Source organism: Chrysemys picta, chromosome 2, assembly GCF_011386835.1.
Source record: "Chrysemys picta bellii isolate R12L10 chromosome 2, ASM1138683v2, whole genome shotgun sequence".
In the NCBI taxonomy this organism is placed as follows: Eukaryota; Metazoa; Chordata; order Testudines; family Emydidae; genus Chrysemys; species Chrysemys picta.
Genome location: NC_088792.1, coordinates 159,044,673 through 159,067,793, shown reverse-complemented (window position 1 = coordinate 159,067,793; position 23,121 = coordinate 159,044,673). Strand labels below are relative to the sequence as shown.

Here is a 23,121-nt window from a genome sequence, read left to right as displayed (position 1 = left end):
CTCTTTTCGTCTGTCTCTAATCTAGCTGCATGTCCCTTCCTTGGTGCATCTCCCCTTCTGTATGTCTGTAGTCCTGTTCTTCCTCTCTCCATCTGTCTGGCCATATATATATATGTCCATTTGGGGCATGGGCACAGTGAATTGGCGGATGACTCAGGGTGCATGCAGAGCCCAGTCGCGCCTTGTATTGATCTGTTGCTGGCTGGCCAGCAAGTGGGTGGTTTGAAAGGCGTGCGGCCCAGATGCTGTTATTGCACAAGGGAGAGTCTGAAATGTTCCTAAGCAGTTGCCATGTCTCCGAAGGAGCTCACCTTTCCCTCGATGGGAAGCGGCTGTTGGCTGCTTCCAGCCAGGACCTAGTTAAGGGTCCCAGGGGACCCAGGGAGGGAGTGAACCCCTGGGCAAGGGCATGGGGAATGGGCCCGATGGGAGCTGGCAGCTGCAGGCACATGGGGGGCAGCCGAGGATGGAGAGCAATGTTCTCAGTGATTATTTTGGATAATGTGATTATCATCTAAAAATACCCACGGGTCTGCCTGTCGGTGAGGGCCAAGCAGCTGCTTTTGACGGCTTTGTCAAAACGTTCCAAAACGTTCCAACTCAGCCAGATGTGACTCCCAGCACAGATCGTTGCCTGGCCCGAGCAGTGAGTGGGGGTGAGGTGATCCCAGCCTGCATGCAGCCTCCTCTGATGCTCCCCAGCATCGCTCACTGCTCCCAACATGCTGATGCTTCCCTGGGCTCCCTTCCTCACCCTGATTTCCTTCCTGCTACGCTCCCTGGCCCATAAGAATACCTGTCATCACACACTGGGATAGTGACTCGTCCCCAATTTTTGTGCCAGACACGGACCACCTGGGACATGTTACTCCAAAGGCTGTGCCCTGCACTCAGAACATCCAGGGAGGAGCACTGGGCAGAGCATTCTGCAACTCACATGGAATTAGATGCGGTGTTACACTGAGGTGTGTGACGTACCACTGACTTGCACGGATCACCCCAGTGTGTGCGTGGGACATGGCTTAATGTGGATCAACTTCAGTTGATAAGTGGCTAACCAGGGATTCTCCACAGTGGATACCTGGGATGTGGCTTCGTGTAGATCTTTACCAGTGAATACGCAGGATGGGGCTTTATGTGGATTGTCCCAAGTGGATATGCAGGACATGGTCTCATGTGGATTGTCCCGAGTGGCTACATGGGATGTGGCTTCACGTGGTTTGTTCTTATTGAATACATGGGATGTGGCTTTACGCGGATCATCCCCAGTGGATACGCAGGACATAGTTTCCTGTGGGTCATCCCCAGTAAAAACATGAGACGTGGCTTCACGTGGATTATCCTTAGTGCATATGTGGGACGTGGCTTCAAGTGGATTGTTCTCATTGAACACATGGGGAGCTGCTTCGTATGGATTGTCCCCAGTGGGTACATGGGAGGTGACTTCACATGGAGATCATTCCCGTTGAATACATGGGACGTGGCTTCATGTGGATCATCCCCAGTGAATGTGGCTTGATGTGAATCTGCTTCATACACTACGTAGGACCCAGCTGATAGTTAGGTTGGGTATGGTGTAACTAAACAGGGTGTGAAATGTGCTTACGTCACCTGCTCCCGTCCTGTGGATTTCCAAATATGTGCGTGTGAAATGTGCTTACGTCACCTGCTCCCGTCCTGTGGATTTCCAAATATACTACTTGCTGCCAGGGATCAGGAGAACGTGGGCTCATCCAGGGGAGTGGTACAACGGACTGGGAAATCCGTGAGATTGACACTCAACAAGGATCTGGCCAGGACATTTGTGGTTCCTGGGATTCCAGTGCACGGTGTGTCCCCTTGCAACAGGCGTCAGCTTCCACCTGAGCCCTAATCCCATTTACAGCGGGCAGCCTGTGATTTCCAAGGGCTCTCCTTATCTGCTAACACCAAATCCCAGTGTCAGGAGGAGCAGGGTCTCTGCTGAAGCCATTCCCAGGGAGTCAGGGACTCCACCCCTGGCTTTGCCTACAGCGGTGCCTGTGGAAAGTCTGAGCTCATGTATCCTGTGCTAGTCAGCTACTCAGCCAGCCTGGTCCCTACAATACATCGTTATCTAGCGTCCCTCTTGCTCCCTGCTGTGCAGGACTGCCGCACAGAGAGAAAGAGGCTTTCACAGGCAGACGAAATAGTCCTTTGCCCTTCCTGGCGCCGTCCATTGAGGATTTCGATGCACTTTGCAGGCTCTCATGAATTAAGGCTCACAGCCCCATCCCTGGGAAACATCCATCCCCATTTTATAGATGGGAATCCCAGACACAGAGAGGGTCTGGGTGCAGCCCCTGGGAAGGGGAGAAGAAGTGGGGCTGGATTTCTGTGCCCACCTGGAATGGGCTCTGGGTGTGGCTGCCTGGCCAGAGGAGAGCCAGAGCTGCATTTCGGCCTCTGCTGGCCTGGATTCTGGCAACACAGCACCAAACCAAAGGTTATTTGGAGTGCGTTTCTGGCCCAGAGGCGGAGAGATTCCCAGTGAGACTGATGAGCCCTGAGGGTGACTGTGTCTCCTGGAAGAGAGATCAGGGTGACATATCACACTAGGTTGATTTCCTGGGACTGGAGGATGCTCAGCCTTTGGGGGGACCTTAGTCCCTCCCCTCTTCCATTTCTAGAGGCAATGGCTTAGTATTATAAGCCTCAGGTTTGAAACTCCAGGGCTCCTCAGAATCAAAGGCTAAAAGCCCAGCAGAGCCACTTCAGCTTTTCAGTATTCCATAGTAAAAACCCGATGAGTTCCATGAACTTGTTGCATGTGGGCCTCTCCTGGAACAATGAGCTCCTGTGCAGGTTTTCAAGATTCTCATTATACAGCGGTATAATGCACCTTGGTCCCAGATAGCACTGCTGTGCAGTGAGCTGCATGTCACCCCTCCAGCCCACCCCACCCCAGAGGTGGCCGCGTCTCAGAGTCCCATCAGGGTGAAAGCTGCTATGGAAACAGAAGAGATGGACTCAGTGCAAGACAGTGTAGACACTCCCCTTTCGGAGTATGAGGATTGTTTGCTCTCTCCCCACTCCTGCCCTAAGGGAGAATTTCAGAGAAAAGCAAGAAACCTGTACAAAAAAGGAAAAGAGGGGAATACAATCCCTCCTCCCACCCCACCCCACCCCACCCCACCCCACCCCACCCCAGTCCTTTCTGTGCTGGGTTCTTTTCCTTCCCAGAAGTGCGCGGCTGCTTGTTAGCGCTCCAGGGCCGTACGCTAAGTGCAGCCAGACTGCTGCCCTGGCTTCCCACCGGGGCCTTCTCAACCCAGCGTGCTGGCTGGGACAAAAGGTTTAATTAACTCTGCTCTGATTGTCAGCGCCAGGTCAACAATCGCCTGCAATAACAGGCCTCGGAGCTGGGCCCCGGCACAGGACCACCTGCCCAAGGCAGGGCGGGGGAGACAAACTCCTGCTGAGGAAAAGCCAGACGGAGCGGAGCCTGTTTGACTCCGCTGGGCTGAGGGAGGCCAAGGCCTCTGAACAACAAACCCATTGTCCCCCTGGCTGGAGGGCAGGACTTAGCTACAGGGCTTAGCTACAGCATCAGTGGCTGGGGATGGCAGGTGAACAGGCCTCCTGGGTGGCATGCTTCAGGTGGAATTGCTGGGGGAGTCTCGTCCAGACTGTCAGACAAGCGCCAGTCCATCCCAAGCCATGGCTGGGAGGAGGACCAGCCCCTGAGGGGTCTTGAAATGTCTTGGACTGCTCCACGCCTGTTATAAACACCCGTCGTGAGGGAAAGGTGAAGCTCCCCTGACCTGTTGTCAGGGAAACTGAGGCAAGGCCTGTGCTTGTGCTGATTGGCTCAGAGCATGGAAAGAGCTTCATTCTCATGACCTCTCAGCATCGGGCCCTGCGCAATTTTGGATAATCTGGGCCCAGGCGTCCAGAGCTCCGTGTAACCAGAATGAACCCTCACAAGCCCCTGCGCTAGGTCCGTGGAATCGTGGGGAAATCGAGGCATGGAAGGAAAGAGGCCACTGATTTTGGGTGCCTCAGGGTTTCACCAAACAGCTTCCGAGGTTACTGCCGAAAAGGTTGACCTGCTCCGGGTCACCCCACAAACCAGTGTCAAAGGCCCCAGGGGGATCCTGGTCCCTTTGCTTAGGCCACAGGACTCTTTTCATGTGTCCTCTGATAGCTGTAGAATTGAGCTTGGTTTGGATGCTGGTTCCCAGAGTTTGGAGGACAGTGCTGGATAAAGGTTCCTCACTCTGGTCCCTAGCAGGGCCCACTGATCCCTCCCTCCCGGATCCTCCGCGGCTTGTGGCTGCTCTGAAGGCCAAAGCAGATGGAACCCAGGAAAGATGGAGCATATCGAGTCTCTCCCTTAGAGGTGGCACATGCCCCTTCTCCCCTGCTGTGAGCACTGACAGACTGGCAGCCTCTTGCACCCTGGGGGGCGAGGAGCGGGGAAGTTGGAGATGTGTGTAATAACTGGGCAAATCACCCCCCGCCACAGCCTGCAACACAGGGAGACTAGAGACTGCTCCGGAGTTGGATTACTCTGTTCCCCGCTCGCCCGGCCCAGTGAGACCAGGCCGCGACTGCAAGGATGTGTTTTCCAGGCAGTGGTTTGGGGGGGTGGGGGGGATATTGATCAGAGATGTCTCCGGCTGGCAAGTGCATCTGGAGGGCAAGGCTTGGGTTTCAGATCTCAGGACAGAGAGCAGCTCGGGGAGAGGGGGGCTGCAGAGGTCTGGTACTTGGAGACGCCACTTGTGGAGCTGATAAGGTTGTGGCTGGGAGCGGGGCTGCCACATAGCTCTGTCATGTACTGCCTCCCCATGTGAGAGGTGCCCAAATGGTGGGGAGGGTGCATCAGCACTCAGAGATGCCGGGGTGATGAACTGCCTGGCCCGGAGGTGCCGGGGCGATGAACTGCCAGGTCCGGAGGTGCCGGGGCTCAGCCCTGGCAAGCTCTGGCACAAATTAAACACTGCCCTGAAGGGCCCCGCCCTCCAGAAGCGCAGGCTGCCCCACGGCTGCGGAATGGGCTGATCTGCTCCCCAGCTGTCTGTCCACTGCCCCAGGGACTTCCTGGAAAGCCCTTGTTGACCGGACTTTATAGTCGGAGGTGGGGAGAGCTGGGCAGGGCCGGGTAGAGAGAGTGAGCATGTCTGTGACATTGCTGAGAGCTTGGGAGGCGTCCAAATGCACTCTCTGTCACTTCCCATTGTTCCGAGAACAATGGCTCAAAACAAGTGCAATGATCCCACCGCTCAGTGCATGGAAAGACTCAGCAGTGGAGGGTCCTGCCTGGCTGGGAGCCCAACTGCTGAGATCACTGCAGGCTCACCGGCACTGCCAGGTCCTCCCTGCCCATGCCCTGAAGCGGTAGAGCCATCGCTCGGTGTCCTGGGCTCTGAGCAGGCTGCGTGTGCTCCAAGCCATACCATCTCCCCAGACCCTTGGTTCTGGGCAGGCGGCGCGTATTAGCTCAAAACCGGGGCTAACTAACAAAATGTAACTGTAAATGGGGACTCATTATTGAGCAGGTGTGTTTCCAGTGGGGTCCTGCAGGGATCGATGTGTTCTTGGCCCTACACTATTTAACATCTTTATCCATGGCCTGGAAGAAAACCTAAAATCATCCCTGATAAAGTTTGCATATGACACAAAGATTGGGAGAGTGGTAAATAACGAAGAGGACGGGTCACTGATACGGGGCAATCTAGATTGCTCGGTAAGCTGGGCGCAAGCAAACAATATGTGTTTCAAAAATGGAACTGTCTACATCTGGGAACAGTGTGCCACTCCGCCATGCCATGTGGGAGACTCGGGCGACATTCCTGCAGGAAGGGGTTCCCACCCTGGGCCACGCAGGACGCTGGCTAGCTCCCCAGTTCAGGTCTCTTGCTCCCTGGGTGGGGAGCGCTGCCTGCTTTAGGGGAGGGGAAGCTTGTCCCTGCTTAATAGCACCTGCTCTGGCCATTTAAGAAGCTACACTAGCTCCCAAGGGAACCCCATGCAGGGAGGGTGCTGCTCAGCTGGTGGGGGAAGCAGGGGTCTGAGGGCGGCAGAGGTTTCAGTTTCCCCTCATCTGACATGTGGTTCATGTCCATCTCCCCGGGTGTCTGCGTCCAAGCTGCCCTGGCTGCTGAGACCGGACCGTGGGAGAGGCAGTGTGTGGGTGGGTGTGAAGGGGGGATCAGCACGCCATGTCTGGTATGTGGAAGGATCTCACCTCTCCCCATCTCTATCCCCCATTGCAGAGGGAGCATCTGACCCACAGCCCAGCCTAGGAGCCCAAAGGGATGTGGAAACACAGAATCACTGGTACGTAAACCCCTCATCAGCATCTTCCCGCCCTCCAGGAGAGATGGGCCAAATCCAGAGTTGTATATCCAGCTCTCCCAAGCCCTCAGGCTCAGGAGACAGTGGGGCCCAGACAGAACCGCCCTGGTTCCATCTCCACAAGCCTCATTCCCCCACCCCATTCCCCTTCCCAGCTTTTCCCCTCTCCACTGGGCAACCCCCTGCTGAGCCTGCCGATGAATATTTCAGAGCCCTGCCGTGTGCACCTCACTTTGCATTAGCATCAGACGCCTGAAGGCAGCCAGCTCGGCCCAGTAATGGGGCGAGACGAGAAGCTCAGGGGAGCCGGGGGGGCTGCAGATCCAAGAAGCTGAGAACCAGACATTGCTCAGTGGCTGCATACAGAGGCTCCCCTCCCACTCCCTGATGGGTTTGATCTGAATCTCTCAGAGCCTTGATTCCTCCCCATGTACGCACGGTCCTGGCTCTCCCTCCTTTATTCCTCCATATCCGACCCACTGTGGCAGTGTGCCAGATGGACCAGCCCTCTTGAGACGGGAGCAAAGGTCTAAGCGGCAGCTTCACTCAAACAGATCCGCTAGGTCAAGCCCTGGCATCAGCTTTGTGCCACGATTGGGCAGAGGGGCGTCAGGCTGGGCGCCCCCCCCCGAGCTGTTGCCAGGACCCAGGGGGGGCAGGCAGCTCACCCTTTGAGACCCTAGCAGCAGGATGCCTTTGCCCAGGCTGATTGCTGCTAACGAACCTTCCTCCTTCACCCCCCTGCAGGACTCTGTGGATGACCAAGCCCTTCCCGCAGGCGACGGAATGGAAAGGTTACAGAAGGTAAATGAGCTGAGTTAGACTCTTCAGGCCCCCGCTTTGCAACCACCCCGGACACCCTGGTCAAGGCATGGGGAGGTCGGTGTGCTGGATGGCCCTGTATTGGAATGCAGGAGGCTTTCGCCTCCAGGGGGCCCATCTCTGTTTGGGGGCCTCGTGCCACTAACTGGTGGGTCTCAGTTTGCCCACTAGCAGACAGATGTCCACAGCACCAGCAGGCCCTGTAGTTGGCAATCTCTACAGAGAGATTAAGGGCCCCTCCTGCTGCTGCAGGGAATGCCCAGATGCACTGGCAGAGGGCAAGGGAGCCAGCACTATACCTGCTCTGAGGGGGTGCAGTGGCAGGAGAGAACCTGGGAGCATCCCCTGCCGAGTGAGGGGCAGGTGTCAGTTTCTGAGCAGGACAAGGGGTGAGCTGGCAAAGGCCGTGCTGGGCCCTTCTGCACTCAGCACTGCAAGGGCCACACAATTGCATGCTGTTAATTGCAATCACTGGATGCTTCTGAGGAGCTGGGGCATGCAGTTGATGTTACCGGAGAGCAAAGGAGCAGGGTCTATTCTTCACCCATCTCCGTGCTCTGTCCTAGGGGCTCCGCCCCTTGCTAACTGGAGTTTGGGCAGACAGCACCACCTAGTGCTTACTGCAGCTCTCATGGACACATCTGCTGAAGCTGCTGGCAGTGCCCACTTGGGCACAGCACTGTCCCCTGCCCCAACAACATGACCCCCATTTGGGCTGCGGGAGTTGGAGACTTAGCTGTGCTGTATGGGGCAGGAGCTGCAGATTTCCCTCAACTTGCGTGGCAACTCCTGACCTGGACCGGTTGAGTTTTAATTTCTAGTTGACCGTGATTTGTGTTTTCGGAGGAGCTGCAGTTCATAGCCATTCTCCACATTAAAGATGAATTGTTCCCTGAATCCCAACCTTCCCCACACACCCCATGAGTCTTAGGAACACAGGGACTGCCAGATTGGATCCAGACCTGTGCTCCATTTAGCCCAGTATCTGCCTCTGACAGTGGCCAGCACCAGCTGCTTCAGAGGAAGGGGAAAGAAACCCCAGGGGGCAATTATGGAATAACCTCCCTACAAGGGAAGATTGCCCGACTGTCAACAATTAGAGGTTGGTTTGTGCCCTAAAGCAGGAGGGTGTTTGTATCCCCCCTATTTTCTCCTGTCTAATGTAACCGGGGGTGTTCTTGTGACTCATATACAGCTCCAAGCCTTTTTGAATGCTGTTGTGCTCTTGGCCTTGATAGTATCTGGTGGCAGTGAGTTCCAGAGGTTAACAGCCCCCCTCCCCCATATCCTCAGTCAAACCTGAGAGCATGTGTAGGCAAGAGAATGCCAAGGAATGGGGATATCAGAGGGCTGATGTCCTTCTGGATTTCCTAGGTCTTGCTCTGAGATCAAGGCCCTCCTCTCTGGGAGTCAGTTCCACTGATCTCCAGCCCTTCATACAGGTGCAGCGGTGGGAACACACATACACACACAGGTACACAAGCACATTTGCACATGCACACACACACAAAATCCGGGTGCAGGTGCGCCCGCACACACACTATTCTCAGCATCATGGTCTTTCCCCTCCAAAGCCATATCTAGCCAAATAGTGCTAAACTGACATATCAAAACGGCACACCCATATAATATCCAGCTAGGCTGGGAGGGGCTGTTGGGTTTGGTACTGTAATTCCCACCTGCAAGGGAGTGAGGCTCATCAGATGACTGCTTCCCTTGGCATTGCTGCCTCTCTGTGTGCCTCTCAGGGGGAACTTAGCTGGGTTTTCTCTTGCCTTGCCCTGTCGGCTGCATTGACGAAGCCAGCAGCGGAGCATGAAACTCACAGAAGTCTCTCCCTCCTTTCCAGCAATCTTTGACCTCCCCTGGGAGCGTCTGTTCCTCCCGCGGGTCCAGCGTCCCAGGATCACCCTCCAGCATTGTGGTGAGTGCTGTTCATGTCACATCTCCCTTTTGGAGGGTCTCTAAAGCACCCAAGCTCCGTGTGGGCAGCGATCAGAGCAAGGTAATGGGAATCAGGACTCCTGGGTCCTGTTCCTCGCTCTGGGAGAGGTGTACGGTTTAGTGTTTAGAGCAAGGGAACTCAGGACTCCTGGGTTCTCTTCCTCACTCTGGGGAGGTGTCTGGGCTAGTGCTTAAGTAAGAGAATGGGAGTCAGGTGTCCTGGATTCTAATCCGGGCTCTGACCTGCTGTGTGACCTTGGGCAAGTCCCTTCCCCTTTTCTGGGCCTGTGTTTCTCCCTCTCTGAGGAGAATAATCCCTTCCCAATTCCCAGATGGGCTGGGAGGCCTCAGCTCCATGCGGGAAAGAGTCGTGGGCTCTGCCCTGCACTGGGAGAAGCTCAGACACCTGCTTGAGGCTTTTCTGGTTGAGAAGGAGCTTTTCCTCCTTCACAGGCCAGAATGGACAATGAGGTTCTGGGCTACAAGGACCTGGCGGCCATTCCCAAGGACAAGGCGATCCTGGACATCGAGCGCCCTGACTTAATGATCTATGAGCCCCATTTCACCTACTCCCTCATGGAGCACGTGGAATTGCCGAGGAGCCGAGAGGTGAGGGTGTCTTGGGTGGGGCATGGTCCTCTGTGTTCGTTCCCTCTCTGCCAAAACCCCATCAATGGCTGAGCCAATGTAAGCTCTGCGGGCAGCTCCCATCCGGCTAAGGGGAGATGCTTGCACCTCGCTGGGATGCAGGACAGGGATGTACCAGAAATCTTTACTGCGTATCCCAGTTGTTGCAGGATGGGTCAAGTAAATGGCATCTGTCTCTCTCTGCTTCCTCCCACAGCGGTCCCTGTCCCCCAAATCCATCTCTCCTCCTCCTTCTCCAGAAGTGAGTACTGCCACACCTTGCCTCCTGCTTATTTCTCCACAGGCATCTCTTGCTCACAGGCAACAGAAACCCACAGAGCTTGAGGTCCAACCAGCCTCCACCACAATGTGCCCTGTATTTTAACCATTGTGCTCTCACTCCTATCATGAGCACTAGGGAGACTGGGGGCGGACGGGCGGACTCTGGGGGGTCTACACTGCATTGAAACCTGAGGCTATGGGACTAACCCCAGCCATGCTAATACGTCCATATTGCACTGTGCAGACCTTCTGACTTGGGTCTGCTGCTTGAGCTGCGTCCACACTGCTCAATGACAGGGCTTGGACTGGACTCAGGCTCGGAACCACCCCCCGAGTAGGGTCCTAGGAGTGCAGACAGATTTGTGTGTGGACGGAAGGGGGCTTGGGCTCAAACCTGGGCTTAGTGGCTGGTGTAGACATACCCTGGGAAAGCCTTTGCAGGGGGAAGGCGTTACTGGGACAGGTGTCAGGATTGGTGCCTGATGCTGCCTGGCTGGCATACCAATGGATGAGTGGATCCAACTTTTCCAAAGGCTACTTCCCCACTGGCTCATCAAATAGCTCCTCCACTGTCCACACGCCGTGGCTGTGTCTTGAGCATCCGCACTACTGGCTGAGGTGCGATCAGCTAGCCCAGGAGCTCAGCGGAGTCAGAATCCAGGGGCTTAGGTTGCACTTGGACCCTGATCGAACAAGAGAGTTTTAGAGGCTGGATTAAACTAACGAGCCCTGTGAAAGATGAGGGAGATGGACAGCTGGACTTCCAGTATGCCTTGGGGCCAGCTTCACCATGTCTCACCATTCCAAGCACTGTCAGCCTTTCCTGAGAGATCCGGGAGAGTTTTCCCTCCCAAGGGATGGGACTGAACTTTTAGATGCAGTTTGGGCTTGGCAGTTAGGTCTCTGTCTGAGCAGGCAGCATGGGCCATTGTCAGAGACAGGCTGCATGGGGTGCTGGTCTGTCCCAGGGCAGCAGCTGCTCTGACACTGGCTCTGTTCACAGGTCATCCGGGATGGGATGGAAAACAAGTCCCTCGGAAGTGCCTCCCAGGCAGCTAGTCGCCGGACCAGCAGCACAGCCTGGAGCGGAATGCACCACTTCCACCGACCTGGTACGGCCCACACCCTGCCTGGGGCTCTCCAGGGCTCCCCGCATGGGTGCGAGGGGAGCAGAACCCCAACTTCAGGGCCACACACCACACTGAAACCCTAACCAGAGACCCAAGACCAGACCCTGCTCCCTGCACTCCCACCCTCCCTGCTCCTACTCGGGTGCCTTCCCCCCTCCACCAGCCTGAGTCAGGTGAGCTTGGAGCCAGCACCTGAACCCAACTGGAGGAATGGGACCCACTAGTCCTTCCTCCTGGACCCCACCAGCATGGAGCAGGGTGAGCGCTGTTCCGTATACCCATAGAGCAGGGACAGCAGGAGGGCAAGCCTCCCCCATCAGTGGGTCCCCACCTCCTCTAGGAGTGAGACAGAAGCTCAGCTGTGCCAGTGGCAGTGGTGGCATTTCTCACCCTCCTGTTCCCGTCCCCTCCTCCAGATACCAACACCATGGATCTGAACATATACAAGAAGCCGCCAATCTACAAGCAGAGAGGTGAGTGCGGCTGCTTCCCCACCCCGGCCTTTGGGTGCTGGGTTGGGATATTTGGGGGAGTGGGCGCAAGGAGACGGGGAAGCCAGACCTCAATTTTCTATCCCTCTGTCTATTACAGAGCCCTCGACGGGAGCCCCACAGAGCAAGCACATGATAGAAGACCAGATCATTGAGTGCTCCAAGTTCCCAGCAGCCCAGGCCCCGGACCCCAACCAGCCAGCCAAGATCGAGACAGATTATTGGCCCTGCCCTCCCTCCCTGGCAGTCGTAGGTAGGTGATGGCAGAGTGTTTTACCTGCAGCTGGGCGACTCCTATCAGCCCCCCCTCTTCCCCAAGCTGAGCGGGGTCAGTACTGGGATGGGAAACCACCAAGGAAAGCTGAAGTGTTTCTCTGAGTCAGCATCGATGCCCCATTATGGTGACTGAGAGGGCTGGGCAGATGGGACATACAGCCAGGGCCCTGACCGCTTGTGGTCATGAAAGATCCCCTGGCACGTTTTGCTAGCCCTGGTGCTGGGGTGATGCATTCTGCCTCCCTGAATTTCCCCAGCAGGGAAAGGATCCAGCCGCCCTGTGTCTCTTTGCCCCCTTGATTTGGCGTCTTGCTCTTGCCCTGTACCCTGACGCCCTCTTTGGGTCCCCAGAGAAGGAGTGGAGGCAGCGGATGGCCTCCAAGAAAGGCATGGAAGAAGAAGAGGATCTCACGGAGGAAATGACTAACCTGCGTGAACTACAGAAACAGGAGCTGAGTAAGGTAGGATGCGCTTGGCGGTGCGGGGGCTCCAGGAAGGCTGAGTCCTGGACCAGGCTGGGACTGGAGGGGGCTCCAGCTTGGAGGATGCTGGGATTCGATGGGGGCTGCTCCCTGGAGGATGCTGGGGCTGGAGAGGGTTCTGTGCCCTGGTGGATACTGGGGCTGGGGGCTGTGCTCTGGAGCATGCTGGCGCTGGAGGGGGGCTGTGTCCCGGCACTGAGTCCTACCTGACCCTGAGGGCTCCTTCTCCTTAGGTCACCTCAAACCTCGGGAAGCTGATCCTGAAGGAGGAGATGGAGAAATCTCTTCCCATCCGGAGGAAAACCCGCTCGCTCCCAGACCGGACGCCCTTCCACACCAGTGCGTGGGGCCAGGCAGTGACCCAGACATGCCCTCCTCTCCTCTTCCCCCTCTCTGATGCTGAGACCCTCCCCCCAGGCCTTTCCTGGCATCCACGGGAGCAGCATCCATTTTAAGTCGATACCCTGACAAGTGACATTGTTTTGGTATCGTTCCAGGTGTTGGTTTTATTTAAATATTGTTAGTGGCTGGGACTGGAGTAGCCCAGAACTCCCCCCAGCCAGCTCTCCTGGCCTGCTCCATGCAGCACCCCCTGCTGGGAGAGGCCGGGGCAGGAGTCACAGGGCGCTCCCCCGGACCATCCCCTGCACTGCTTTGTACGAGGATTTCTGCAGGAACAGTCAGCCCAGAGGTGACGCTGGCTCTTGCTCTTTTTCAGCTCTGCCCCTGGGGAGTTCCAGATCCTCCACCCTTCCTGGGAGAAGTACCCTCACCAGGGTAAGTGCAGTTCCCCACTTCACCCTCCCCTTGCCTGTTGTGTCCTTGGGAGTTTGGTGTTTTCCACATATTGTTCTTATCCGTTCAGATGGTGTTCAGGTCCAAATGGTGCCAAACTGAACCACTCCACCTGGGCTGGGATCCAGCTGACGGTGCCCTAGCCTAGCCGTGGCTGCTGATAATGCTCCGGGCTGGGCTGTGTACCCCTGGGGGTAATGTCACAGGCTGGGACAGTCAGGAAGAGGGGTTACCCAGAATTGAGAGCCAAAGCAAATCAGCCAGTGAGAGCAGGTGGCTCACAGCCTTGCTGGTGAGGGGACCCAGGGCCTTATGCCTTTGGGCCACTGATTCAAATCTGGCCCGTGTCCGCAATGATTGAGAGTCATTACCACTTTGTGGCTGTTCGGAGTCTTGTGTGAAATGAGTTTGTTGGGTCTCAGTCCAGCCCCAGTGGGACAGATCTCCTTGGCACCAAAACCACTCAGACTCCACTCTTCTCCCTGGAGGTGTCCTCTAGGGCAAGGTGGAGGGCAGTGCAGGAGGAATCTTGCTGGGTTGCCCTCTGGGATGCAGCTGCTCTGTGGGTACAGAAGCCCCTTGTTCTTGGGACTGTCAGTCTGGCCCTTCTCACCAGCTTCCAGCTGCTTCTTGCGTCAGGCCAGGAGGCAGTTTCTATCCATGCTCCCTGCCCCTCTCAGAGGCATTGCTGCCCTGGTGGCTGATGCTGTCTGATTTCCTTTTGCAGCTGCAGTCAGCAGAGTTCAGCCCAGACAGCAGCGAGAAGGGGAGCCCAGGTAAGAGGAGCACACGGCACAAGGTGCAGGGGAGATGTGTGTCTGGTCTGGTCTGGTCACTCAACCCAGAGAGGCCATTCAGAGTCATCAGCATCAAACTCTTGCTCAGCTTAGCTGGGCCTGTCGGCCTGATGGGGGCACTGTGTAACACGGCCCATGGGCCAGACCCCCAGCTGGTGTGAATCAACGCAGCACCCCGGCATCGACAGAGACACACGCGTTTATACCAGCTAAGGGATTCCAGCTCATCCCTGCCCCCATCCCACTGCTGATGAGCTCTGTGCCCGGTGCCCTCTCTTCATCTCTCGCCCAGCCCCACAGGATGCTGACCATAGCTGCCCCTACTGATTATCCTTGGGAGGGACAGATGGATTTGGTCTGGGTGGCCTCACGGCATTGGGGAGGGCTGGAGACAGAGTCCTGCCCCTCCAGGGCACCAGTTTAAATTAGGCCTGGGATGGTAGCGTGCAGGAGCCAGTATCTGACAGCTGTTGGGAGGCCCTTAGTGAGCTGCTGGGTCTCAGTCCACTTCCCAGCTGCAGTGTCCACATGGCTGCCCCAGCAGAGAGGCCAAGGGCTGGCTGGTGGGAACACCTTCCCCCCTCACCTCTAGACATCGGGGCACGACGCAGGAGCTGGGCAGGGTGTGGGGGAAGCCTGCCCAGCCGCTGCCATGCTGTGCCTGTTTGGGGGGCTTCATTCCCCGCCTGTCCCGTGCTAGCTTCATGCAAGGTGCGCCGCAGACCAGACGTGACCCCCGTGCTGCTGGGTGGGCCGTTACTCACGCCAATCCTCAGCCACGGCAGCGAGGGCTTTGCAGCCAGGCCCTGAGTGGCCGTTGTCCATTATCTTTTGATATTGGGAATTCCAAAGCTTTGTGCAGCCCACGAAGGGTGAAATTGACACCTCTCCGCTCCATGTAGCCAGAGAAAGCAGACAAAATCCTCGGCTGGCGTAAGCTCCATTGCATCTGTGGGCCAGATTCCCAGCTGGTGTAAAACCCACAATACTTCCATTGACCTCCTGCCGATTTCCACCAGATGAGGATCCGGCCCCTTGTTCTAAATGAGTTGGGACATGCAGCCCCTGCACCCACAGCTGGGAAGTCGGGGGGGGGGATCCTAGAGAGATGGCTGGAGCTGCGGCTCTCTGAGCCCTTTTTCTTTGTGTTTTGCAGACCTGCAGGTAAGCAGTCGCCCTGCTGCTGGAGGGGAGACACTGGGAGCGGTGATGTATCTTGGGGGAGGCGGGGGGAGTGCCCCTCCCTTCCCTTGCACGCTCAGCCTCTCCCAACCTCGCATGGCTGGCACCGGCTGCCAGAGAGATAGAGCTTAGTGGTGCAGGACTGGTGCCGAGACTCAGACAGGACCACTGAGAAGGACAGGGACTGGAGTAGGGCAGCAGGGAAGGGAATGGGGTGGCAGCACCAGAGAAGGAGAGAAGGGCGGGCTGAGGAGACAGAGAAACCCAAAGAGGCAGGATGGGGAGGGATTGTGGGAAAGAGGTGTGGGAAAAGAGAGACAGGGATTTAGGAGCTTGGGTGGGGGCAGAGAGACAGTAGAGACACAGGGGTTTAGGAGCTCCAGGTGGGGAAGAGAGAGACAGCGGAGATGTGGGGGTTTAGGAGCGTGAGTGGGGGCAGAGTGCCATTCTCTCCAGTGCCTAGGCTGAAGCCCATCACCCTGCTGTTTGTTCACTTCCTTTGTGGGAGGTGGTGGGGATTCCTGCGTGGGAAGCCCTGTGTGCCCACCCAAGACTGACTGGGGGTTTTGCTGTCTGCAGAATGGCCAGCGGGGGAGGATGGACAGAGGGAACTCCCTGCCCAGCATGCTGGAGCAGAAGGTAAGAGCCGTGGCTGGGGGCTCTGCAGGCCTGGGGCCAGGATGCAGCGTGTCCCAGCCATGGGCTGGGAGGCTCACACATTCGCCTTGTTACATGCTGCTGGCTGGCTGGCTGGCTGGCTGGGGGGTGTGGACTAGCGGGCGTGCCCTACTGCAGGCTTTCTGTGGGTGGTGGAACATGCCCCATTGCAGGCTGAGCTGGGGGTGTGGGGTGGGGATGGGATGCGATGGGGACAGGGACAGGCATTTTAATGAACCCTGCTGTTTAACTGTGTTGTCCTTGGCTCTCAGATTTACCCCTATGAGGTGCTGAAGGTGACGTACAGGGGTCGTGTGAAACTGCTTCCGGGAGTGGACAGAACAAGGCTAGAGGTATGGATGGGGATGGGGCATCTCGCTGGGCCCTGCGGTGTCTGGGCCCAGGGGAGGGAGGGGGCCAAGGAAACAACTGCTGACAGATCCCGGGGCAGAGTGGGGGGCGGTTCAGGATAAAACAGCTGGAGAAATACATAAAGGAGAAGGGGAGAGGGAAGAGAGAGTTAATGTTTTATGGCCCCTGGACTTGGAGCACTGCCTGCTGCCACCCCATCCCCAAGCTGCCCTCCCCTGCTGCCCTTCTCCTGCACAGTCCTGGGTATTTTGTTCTCTTATACCAGTGCTAAAGGTGGAAGTTAATTCGATTAGAAAAGGAGGGAGCCAGGCTCTCGCCCCATGGCTACATGGGTTGGGCACCTGCCACAGGGGCCCAGGCACAGCAGACTCCATGGCCCTCACCTACAGTGGGCACATGCAGTGTGAGGTCAGGGAGTGGGGTCAGTGTCTGCTGGGGCCGGGAGGGAAGCTCTGGCATTCAGGCCTGTTCTCCACACCATGTGGCAGTGGGATAGCTGAAGGCATGATGTTAAACCGAGGCGACTCTGGGCCTGTCTGCGCTGCAATCAGAGGCGTGACTGCAGCAGGGATAGAGATCCCTGAGCTAGCTTTGATCTAGCTATGGTGGGTACCAACAGCAGTGAATCTGTGGCAGCACGGGCTGTACAAGCCCACGTGGGGCAAGCTAAACTGCTGTAACCAGTTTAAAGGCAATATAAGAGAGTCTACACTGGGGGTTGCATTGGTTTAACTAAATCATTTTTAAACTGATTTATGTTAAACTGATGCAACTTCTGTGTGTAGACATGTCTAGTGTGAGGGTTTGTATTAGGACTGGATGGGAAACCGATTTTCCATCTTGGGGGAAATTCCACCATTTCAGAAAAAAAATTCTATACCAAAACACAACGAAAACAAAACATTAGAAATTTCTTGAGAAATGAAATTCCAGTTTTTTGTTTGTTTGTTTTGCGTTGATCAAAATGTTTTGTTTCAATAAAATGGTTTAATTCTGATTTTGATTTTTTAAAATATTATATAAAATAAACAATATTTGAAATGAAAAGTTGTTTCAAAATGGAAAATTGAACCCCCCACCCAAAACGCAGTGGTACACGCACACGTGTGCTCACACGTGCACACTGATCTGGCACAGAGACATATACACACAAACTGACCTCATACACGTGCATACACACTGATCTGGCATTTACCCACAGGCACTGATCTGGTGCACACACACACACACAGATTTTGTGTGAACACACACACTGATCTGGTGCACACACATGCACACACACAGATTTTGTGTGCACACACACACTGATCTGGCGCACACAAACACACACACACTGATCTGGCGCACACACATACACACACAGACACTCTGATCTGGCGCGCGCACACACACACACACACACACACACAGTGACTGGTGAATAACACCCACTGTTTCTCTCCCTCCAGAGGCACCTGTCCCCAGAGGATTTCCTGCGTGTCTTCAAGATGTCCCTGGAGGAGTTCAGCAAGCTGGCCCTGTGGAAGCGGAACGAGCTGAAGAAGAAAGCTTTACTGTTCTGAGCCGTGTGCCCGGCCTGAGCCAACCCTAGCCGTGATCTCAGTTAGTGTCAAACACAATCTCGCATCACAGCTGCTTTAGGGCTACTGAGCCAGTTTTAACACCTGCCTCCCTTCCCCGAAGCCCCTCAGGCACGTTGATCCCTCATTCCCAGTTTTGCCTCTCCCTAGGGGATATCGGAGAGCCTCTCCCTGCCCAAACCTTCCCCCTCACAGGCCCGGGGGGGCTGCTGGCAACGCTGGTGGGCTGTTCAGTCTGGGTCAAACCTCTTTTAATGGAGCCAGGGGAGGGAGAATTGAACAAGTGGAGGGAGGAGCAAGCAGACCCTAGTCAGCCAAGGTCCCCGGGCTGGGTGATGTGTAGGGGCTTCTCGGGGGCAGGGCATCAGTGTCCCTCTTTGCCTGTTGGGGTCGCGGCTGGTTCAGCCAGGATGGGAGCCATAGCTACTGGAGGGGACTCTGGCAGGGGCCCTGGCTGGACAGAACAGGGACACATCATACTGTTCGGTTGCTGGACGCATGTTGGTTTAGGTGTAAGGGAAGTCAGGGCTGCTTCTACCTTGCTGCTGGGCCCTGACTGGCTCCCCCACTTCAGGACCCTGCTCCCAGCCTTACTGCTCCTCTCGGGGCCAGCTTCCCACCCTGTCAACACTGGGTAGGGCACATGTATATATCTGAATAGCTGTAACTCTGACGTGGGCCACAGGGGCTGCTGGGTGTCGCCATGGCTGCGTTTCTGAGTGGCCGGTCACTAATGGGGTTGCCATTTGCCTAGAGTAGGCTCCAAAGAGCCATGATCTTCATTAGCAGCCACTCCCCATGGACCCACCTGCAGGCGGGGTCCCATCCTCGTAATCAAACGCCCTTCGTTGGAGCTGGGAGGGGGCACAAGAACCTCTCGCTGGAGAGAACTGGAGAATCAGAACCAACCCTTCTGAGGTCATCTCTGTCTCACTCTCGCTCGCTCCTGGCCTCCCCCTCCTCTCCTCACTCCCACCATCCCTCCCCCTAAATTCAATCCCTAGGTGGACATGACCGAGCACCTCCCAAGTTCTCAACCCAAGGGCCCAGGCTCTCAAACCACAGAGCTCCCCATTAAGGCTACAGCCCCCACTCCCCACCCCTTGCAGCTGCCTCTGGGGGAGGGTTGCTCTTAGCTCGATTGTTTCATGGCTCAGTAGTTGATGATTTTGCTCCTGCCCCTTTGTGGAGCCTCAGTCAAAGCCCAGCGGCTGCCCCGCCAAGCCCAAGGCCTTTCCCCAGGTTTGGCAGAGGAGTTTGCCTGAGCAGTGAGAGACTCAGGGCTTGAGGCTGGAGGGGAGCCTAGAGGCAGCTCATCACGTTCTCTCCAGCCTGGCATGCGATCTCTGGCAGCCATCTCACTCTGTCCTCCTCAGGCCTCCCGGCTACGATTTCCCTCTCCACGTGTACCCCGTGGGGTGCAATAACCCTCTGCTGTGGAAACCACACCATCAGTACACTGCCACAAACTGCAGGCTGTCCCCTGCTGACAAGCCAGGTGAGGTCCGATTTTGGCTTCCCAGACGCAGTGTGTAACCAACCAGGGCTCAGACAAGCCAGCTCTCGCTATGCCCAAGGATGGAACTTCATCAGGCAGTGACAGTATTTTAGAGCCGGTGCGGGTGAGGGGATGCCTGTGTCAATGCTAGGTGAAGGAGCAGAGAGGATGCCAAGGCAGAGGGCTCTGTGCAGCTGCCTCAGTAGCTAGGAAGCCAGGCCCTGTGCAGTGACCAGCAGAGACTGATGTGGTGCCGATCCCTTGTGGACCCCGGCCTCATCGCCAGGCCCTGGAGTTTGGAAATAATCACCCAAGATTGCTCTGCATCCTGCACACAACCCCGCCCAAGCCCCGTTCCCCGCACGCTTCAGAGCTGCCTACAAGGAGCAGTGTGTCCTGGAAAGGGCAGGAAACTTACCAGTATCCTGGGGGGTTGTTCCACGCTATGCTTCTTGTTTGCCAGAGGACAAGCTCGGCTTCCAGCCCAGCTGCACTCCCCACCTTAGAGCCACCTCTGAGATCTCTCAACCAAGCAAAGAGTAAACAGCCGGGAGACTCCCCCTTCCTGATAGGGTATTGATCAAAGGGGATCCAATAAGCCTATGTTTGGATCAGCTGGCCTGTCTCGGGCAGACCCTTATCCAGCAGAGCAGGAGCATTATAGAGAGGTGAGCCACGCTTTTCTCTGAAATGTCAGCTGTTGGCAGGATATTGGCTTGGCAGCCCGCTCCTGCACATGGACGTCTGTGGGAGCTCCCTATGTGGGGCACATGCAGGACAGTCTAGTGGTCTGATCACCCATCCCATCTGGGCTAATAGCACCTTACATGCCTCCAGGAACAAACCCAAGGAGCTAACAATTTCCTTTGCTTTGGGGTATTTTTAAAAGTCAAAATAACCAGCGGTCGAATAGGGGAACTGGCCCCCCATTAGCCAAACGATTTCCTGGTCTGCTGCTCCTTTCAGTCCCCCTCCTGGGTCCTTTTTCTACTGTGCACCACATCTGCTCCACAGCGCTGGCCTGAGAGCGCTTTCCCTTTTCAACCACTGCCCCACTACACTCTGTCGGGATGTAAAGAATGTAATTTATTGGGAAATCCCTGGCCCATTCTTGCCTTTCACTGCTACTTATATGACATATCTATAAATATATATATATAAATATGGATTTTTTTCTGATTTGAATACAGTGATTCCCCTTTCTCTGTTTATTTTTTGCTGGTGTCGGAGATTCCACGTGAGAGTGATTTTTTGCTTATAATTAAAGGTGAAATGGCTTTATTCAACACCCACTTCTGCTGATTTTTATTCCTGTTCGCTTTAGAGTGGTGTTAAATAGCATTTTGCACCTTCCAGACAAGGACTGCAAAGCGGTTCACAGGCCTTAAGAAATTCAGCCTCACCCTCACAGGAGGGGATATTTGTAATTCAATGTTACAGGTTGGGAAAGCGAGGTCCAAAGAGGAGGGACTTGCCCAAGATAATGCAGTGCGTCAGAGTCAGGAATTGCACCCAGGAGTCTGGGCTGCTCATTTTTTCTGTTCTGGCCACTAAACTTTATTTAGCTCCAAGGCTAGGAGTAAAAACCCAAGAGTCCCTGATTCCTAATCTACTGCTCTAAGCACTAGGAAACCTCCCTCTTAGGCCACTGACCCCCCTAGGCTCGAGAGCCAGAATTGCAGTCCAAGCCATAAAATCCACACTGCTATTTTTAGCATGCTAGCTCAAGCCCCACTAGCCTACCTGGGTTGGAAGGCTGGCTCCCAGCTGCCGTGTAGATGCACCAGAAGTGTCCAGTTATTAATATTGATCCCTTGCCCTTCTCAGTGTTTCCCATCTGGATGCACTTCCCAGCCGTTAGCGAGTTAAGTCTCGCAACCTGTTGTCCGTCCCCGCCCCCCCACACACATGCAGGACATGTCTGCACTGCACAAAACCCATGGCAGACACTCTCAGAGCCCGGGGTCAACTGAACTGACTCAAGCTGGTGGGACTCGCGCACTATGTGACTATGGGGTTAAAAGGAGCCGTGTAGATGGTCCTGCTCAAGCTGTGAAACCCAGCGGGGGTCCCTGTGAGTACCACCATTTCCATGTCACAGGCACAGCCCAGGGAAGTGACTTGCCCAAGATCACAGAGCAAATCAACGGCAGAGCCAGAAAAAGAACCCAGGAGTCCTGCCTCCCATTCCTTTTGGACCTGGTTTTCCCAGCCCATGTAGGGTGACCAGACAGCAAATGTGAAAAATCGGAACAGGGGGTGGGGGGTAATAGGAGCCTATATAAGAAAAGGACCCTCTATAAAATTGGGATATCTGGTCACCCTAGGCCCACGCTAACCCATTCTGCATGCCACAGCCCTTCTGACTCAGGAGTGGGGTGTGAGCTGCGTCCACACTGCAGAATAACAGGGCTGGCACACGAGTCACAGTGGGACCTACCCGCCAAGCGGCTCCTAGGACCCGGGTCTTGAGTGCTGATGTTTTCTGGGGGCTCGGACCCAAACCTGAGCCCGCGCCTGTAGCCGGACGTTGCGCCCTGCAGGTGGCGGTGCTGCTCCGGGGAGTCGGCGGCTGGCGCCGGCCCTTCCTCCTGGAATCCCGGGCTCGGCCCCCTCCCCTCCCGGCATGGGCTGCGCTGGGGCCGGGGCTGCGCCGCTCCTGTGCGCCCGGCTTCCCCGGCTCCGGCGCCCGCGGAGGAGAGGGCGCCCGGCGCTATGTGAGCGGCCCGCGCCGGAGCCTGCCCCAGCGCCCCCCCCTGCAGCCGGCGCCATGGAGAAGCAGAAAGGTAGCGCTCCCCTTGCCAGCTCCCGGGGCTGGGAACCCCTCCGCGGAGCGGGGCTGGCGGTAACCGGGGTGGGCGGGTGCCAGTGGGTGAGAGTTGAACTCAGCACCTCTGCCTGTGCTCTCTGGCACCCATAGGTGCTGGAACGAGGGGTGCTGGGGTGGGGGCTGCCACACTCCCTGGCTTGAAGCGGTTCCCATCATATCCAGGGTTTGGTTCAATGGCTGTCAGCACCCCTCGCTCGACAAATTGCGCCAGCCCCATGGCTGGCATGTGCCTGCCACCGCCGCCGGTGTGGTTAGACAGCGGCTGGCGTGTTCCTTTTCCAGGTGGTTGAGCATGTGTTGCGTGTTGCCCGGGAGCCAGGCGTTGACATACATGTAGCGGTGCCAATGTGCCATCGGTGCCGCCTCTCTCTTGCAGAGTGGGCTCATTCGAAAGCACTCCTGGGCGGTTCTCTGCTCTGGGGTATTTGGTTGGGAGGCCGGGGATCTCCAGGGGTGAGGGCTGTGACCCATGCCTGGAAGAGCCCTTCTCTCTGCCGCTTGGAAACACGCTGCCCAGAGAGGGAATTCCAGAACTGCCATGTCTTCTCTGCAATCGTCCTCCCTTATCCCTTCGTGGTATGAGTCATCTTGCAGTTGGCCAACACAGCTCAGAAATCTGGAGTCCAGGCCCTGAGCCGCTGAGATGGCTCAGGAAGCAGAGATCAAATTAGGAGAACCTGGGATTGGAGGGAAGCAACTTCCCTGGGAATGGGGTCATTCTGGCATGGGATACAGAGGGCCTCACGGTCTCACATCCAGGTGCTGAGCTCCCCACAGCAGCGCTGGGTGTCAGAGTGGGATGTCGGGGCTGAGATGAAATCCCTGCAGAAGTGGTTGTTTCCCCATCCCTGGCTTCTGCTGCATAGGGGGTGATAGTGCAGGAGGAGACTTTATCCGGGGGGAGGTGGGAGTCACATCCCGATCCCGGCTGATCTCCCTTTAAAGGACTGACCGAGGCCCCTGATGGGGGTGGTTCTGTCTGCTTTGTGCACCCAGCTCTGAGCCTTGCATCTGAATTCCTGGCAGCTTTCCCAG

The 23,121-nt window shown here is 56.3% G+C and overlaps 2 protein-coding genes across 16 annotated transcripts in view; both read left to right on the top strand.

Annotated features, from left to right (window-relative positions):
* The window catches only part of DMTN (dematin actin binding protein), a 41,233-nt gene extending 20,691 nt beyond the window's left edge, over positions 1 to 20,542 (top strand). For 5 of the 8 annotated variants that reach the window (XM_065584596.1, XM_065584595.1, XM_005285099.5 and 2 more), the window contains 12 exons: positions 6,240 to 6,303; positions 7,069 to 7,125; positions 8,993 to 9,067; positions 9,541 to 9,696; positions 9,932 to 9,976; positions 11,000 to 11,108; positions 11,543 to 11,599; positions 11,718 to 11,870; positions 12,245 to 12,354; positions 12,609 to 12,714; positions 13,094 to 13,152; positions 13,898 to 15,097. In XM_065584596.1, the coding sequence (XP_065440668.1) occupies positions 7,108 to 7,125; positions 8,993 to 9,067; positions 9,541 to 9,696; positions 9,932 to 9,976; positions 11,000 to 11,108; positions 11,543 to 11,599; positions 11,718 to 11,870; positions 12,245 to 12,354; positions 12,609 to 12,714; positions 13,094 to 13,152; positions 13,898 to 14,128 (1,119 nt within the window). In that variant the 5' untranslated portion in view covers positions 6,240 to 6,303; positions 7,069 to 7,107 and the 3' untranslated portion in view covers positions 14,129 to 15,097. Of the gene's footprint in view, positions 1 to 3; positions 5,711 to 6,239; positions 6,304 to 7,068; positions 7,126 to 8,992; positions 9,068 to 9,540; positions 9,697 to 9,931; positions 9,977 to 10,999; positions 11,109 to 11,542; positions 11,600 to 11,717; positions 11,871 to 12,244; positions 12,355 to 12,608; positions 12,715 to 13,093; positions 13,153 to 13,897; positions 15,102 to 15,123; positions 15,752 to 16,078; positions 16,160 to 17,626 lie in introns of those variants that run through there. The other 3 variants (XM_065584599.1, XM_065584597.1, XM_065584598.1) reach the window with 3 other exon arrangements.
* A 150-nt stretch (positions 20,543 to 20,692) lies between these two features.
* The window catches only part of LOC101935978 (actin filament-associated protein 1-like 1), a 28,661-nt gene continuing 26,232 nt past the window's right edge, over positions 20,693 to 23,121 (top strand). For 5 of the 8 annotated variants that reach the window (XM_065584586.1, XM_065584589.1, XM_065584587.1 and 2 more), the window contains exon 1: positions 20,693 to 21,330. In XM_065584586.1, coding sequence (XP_065440658.1) covers positions 21,165 to 21,330 — 166 coding nt within the window. In that variant the 5' untranslated portion in view covers positions 20,693 to 21,164. Of the gene's footprint in view, positions 22,043 to 23,121 lie in introns of all 8 variants that reach the window. The other 3 variants (XM_065584592.1, XM_065584591.1, XM_042840339.2) reach the window with 1 other exon arrangement.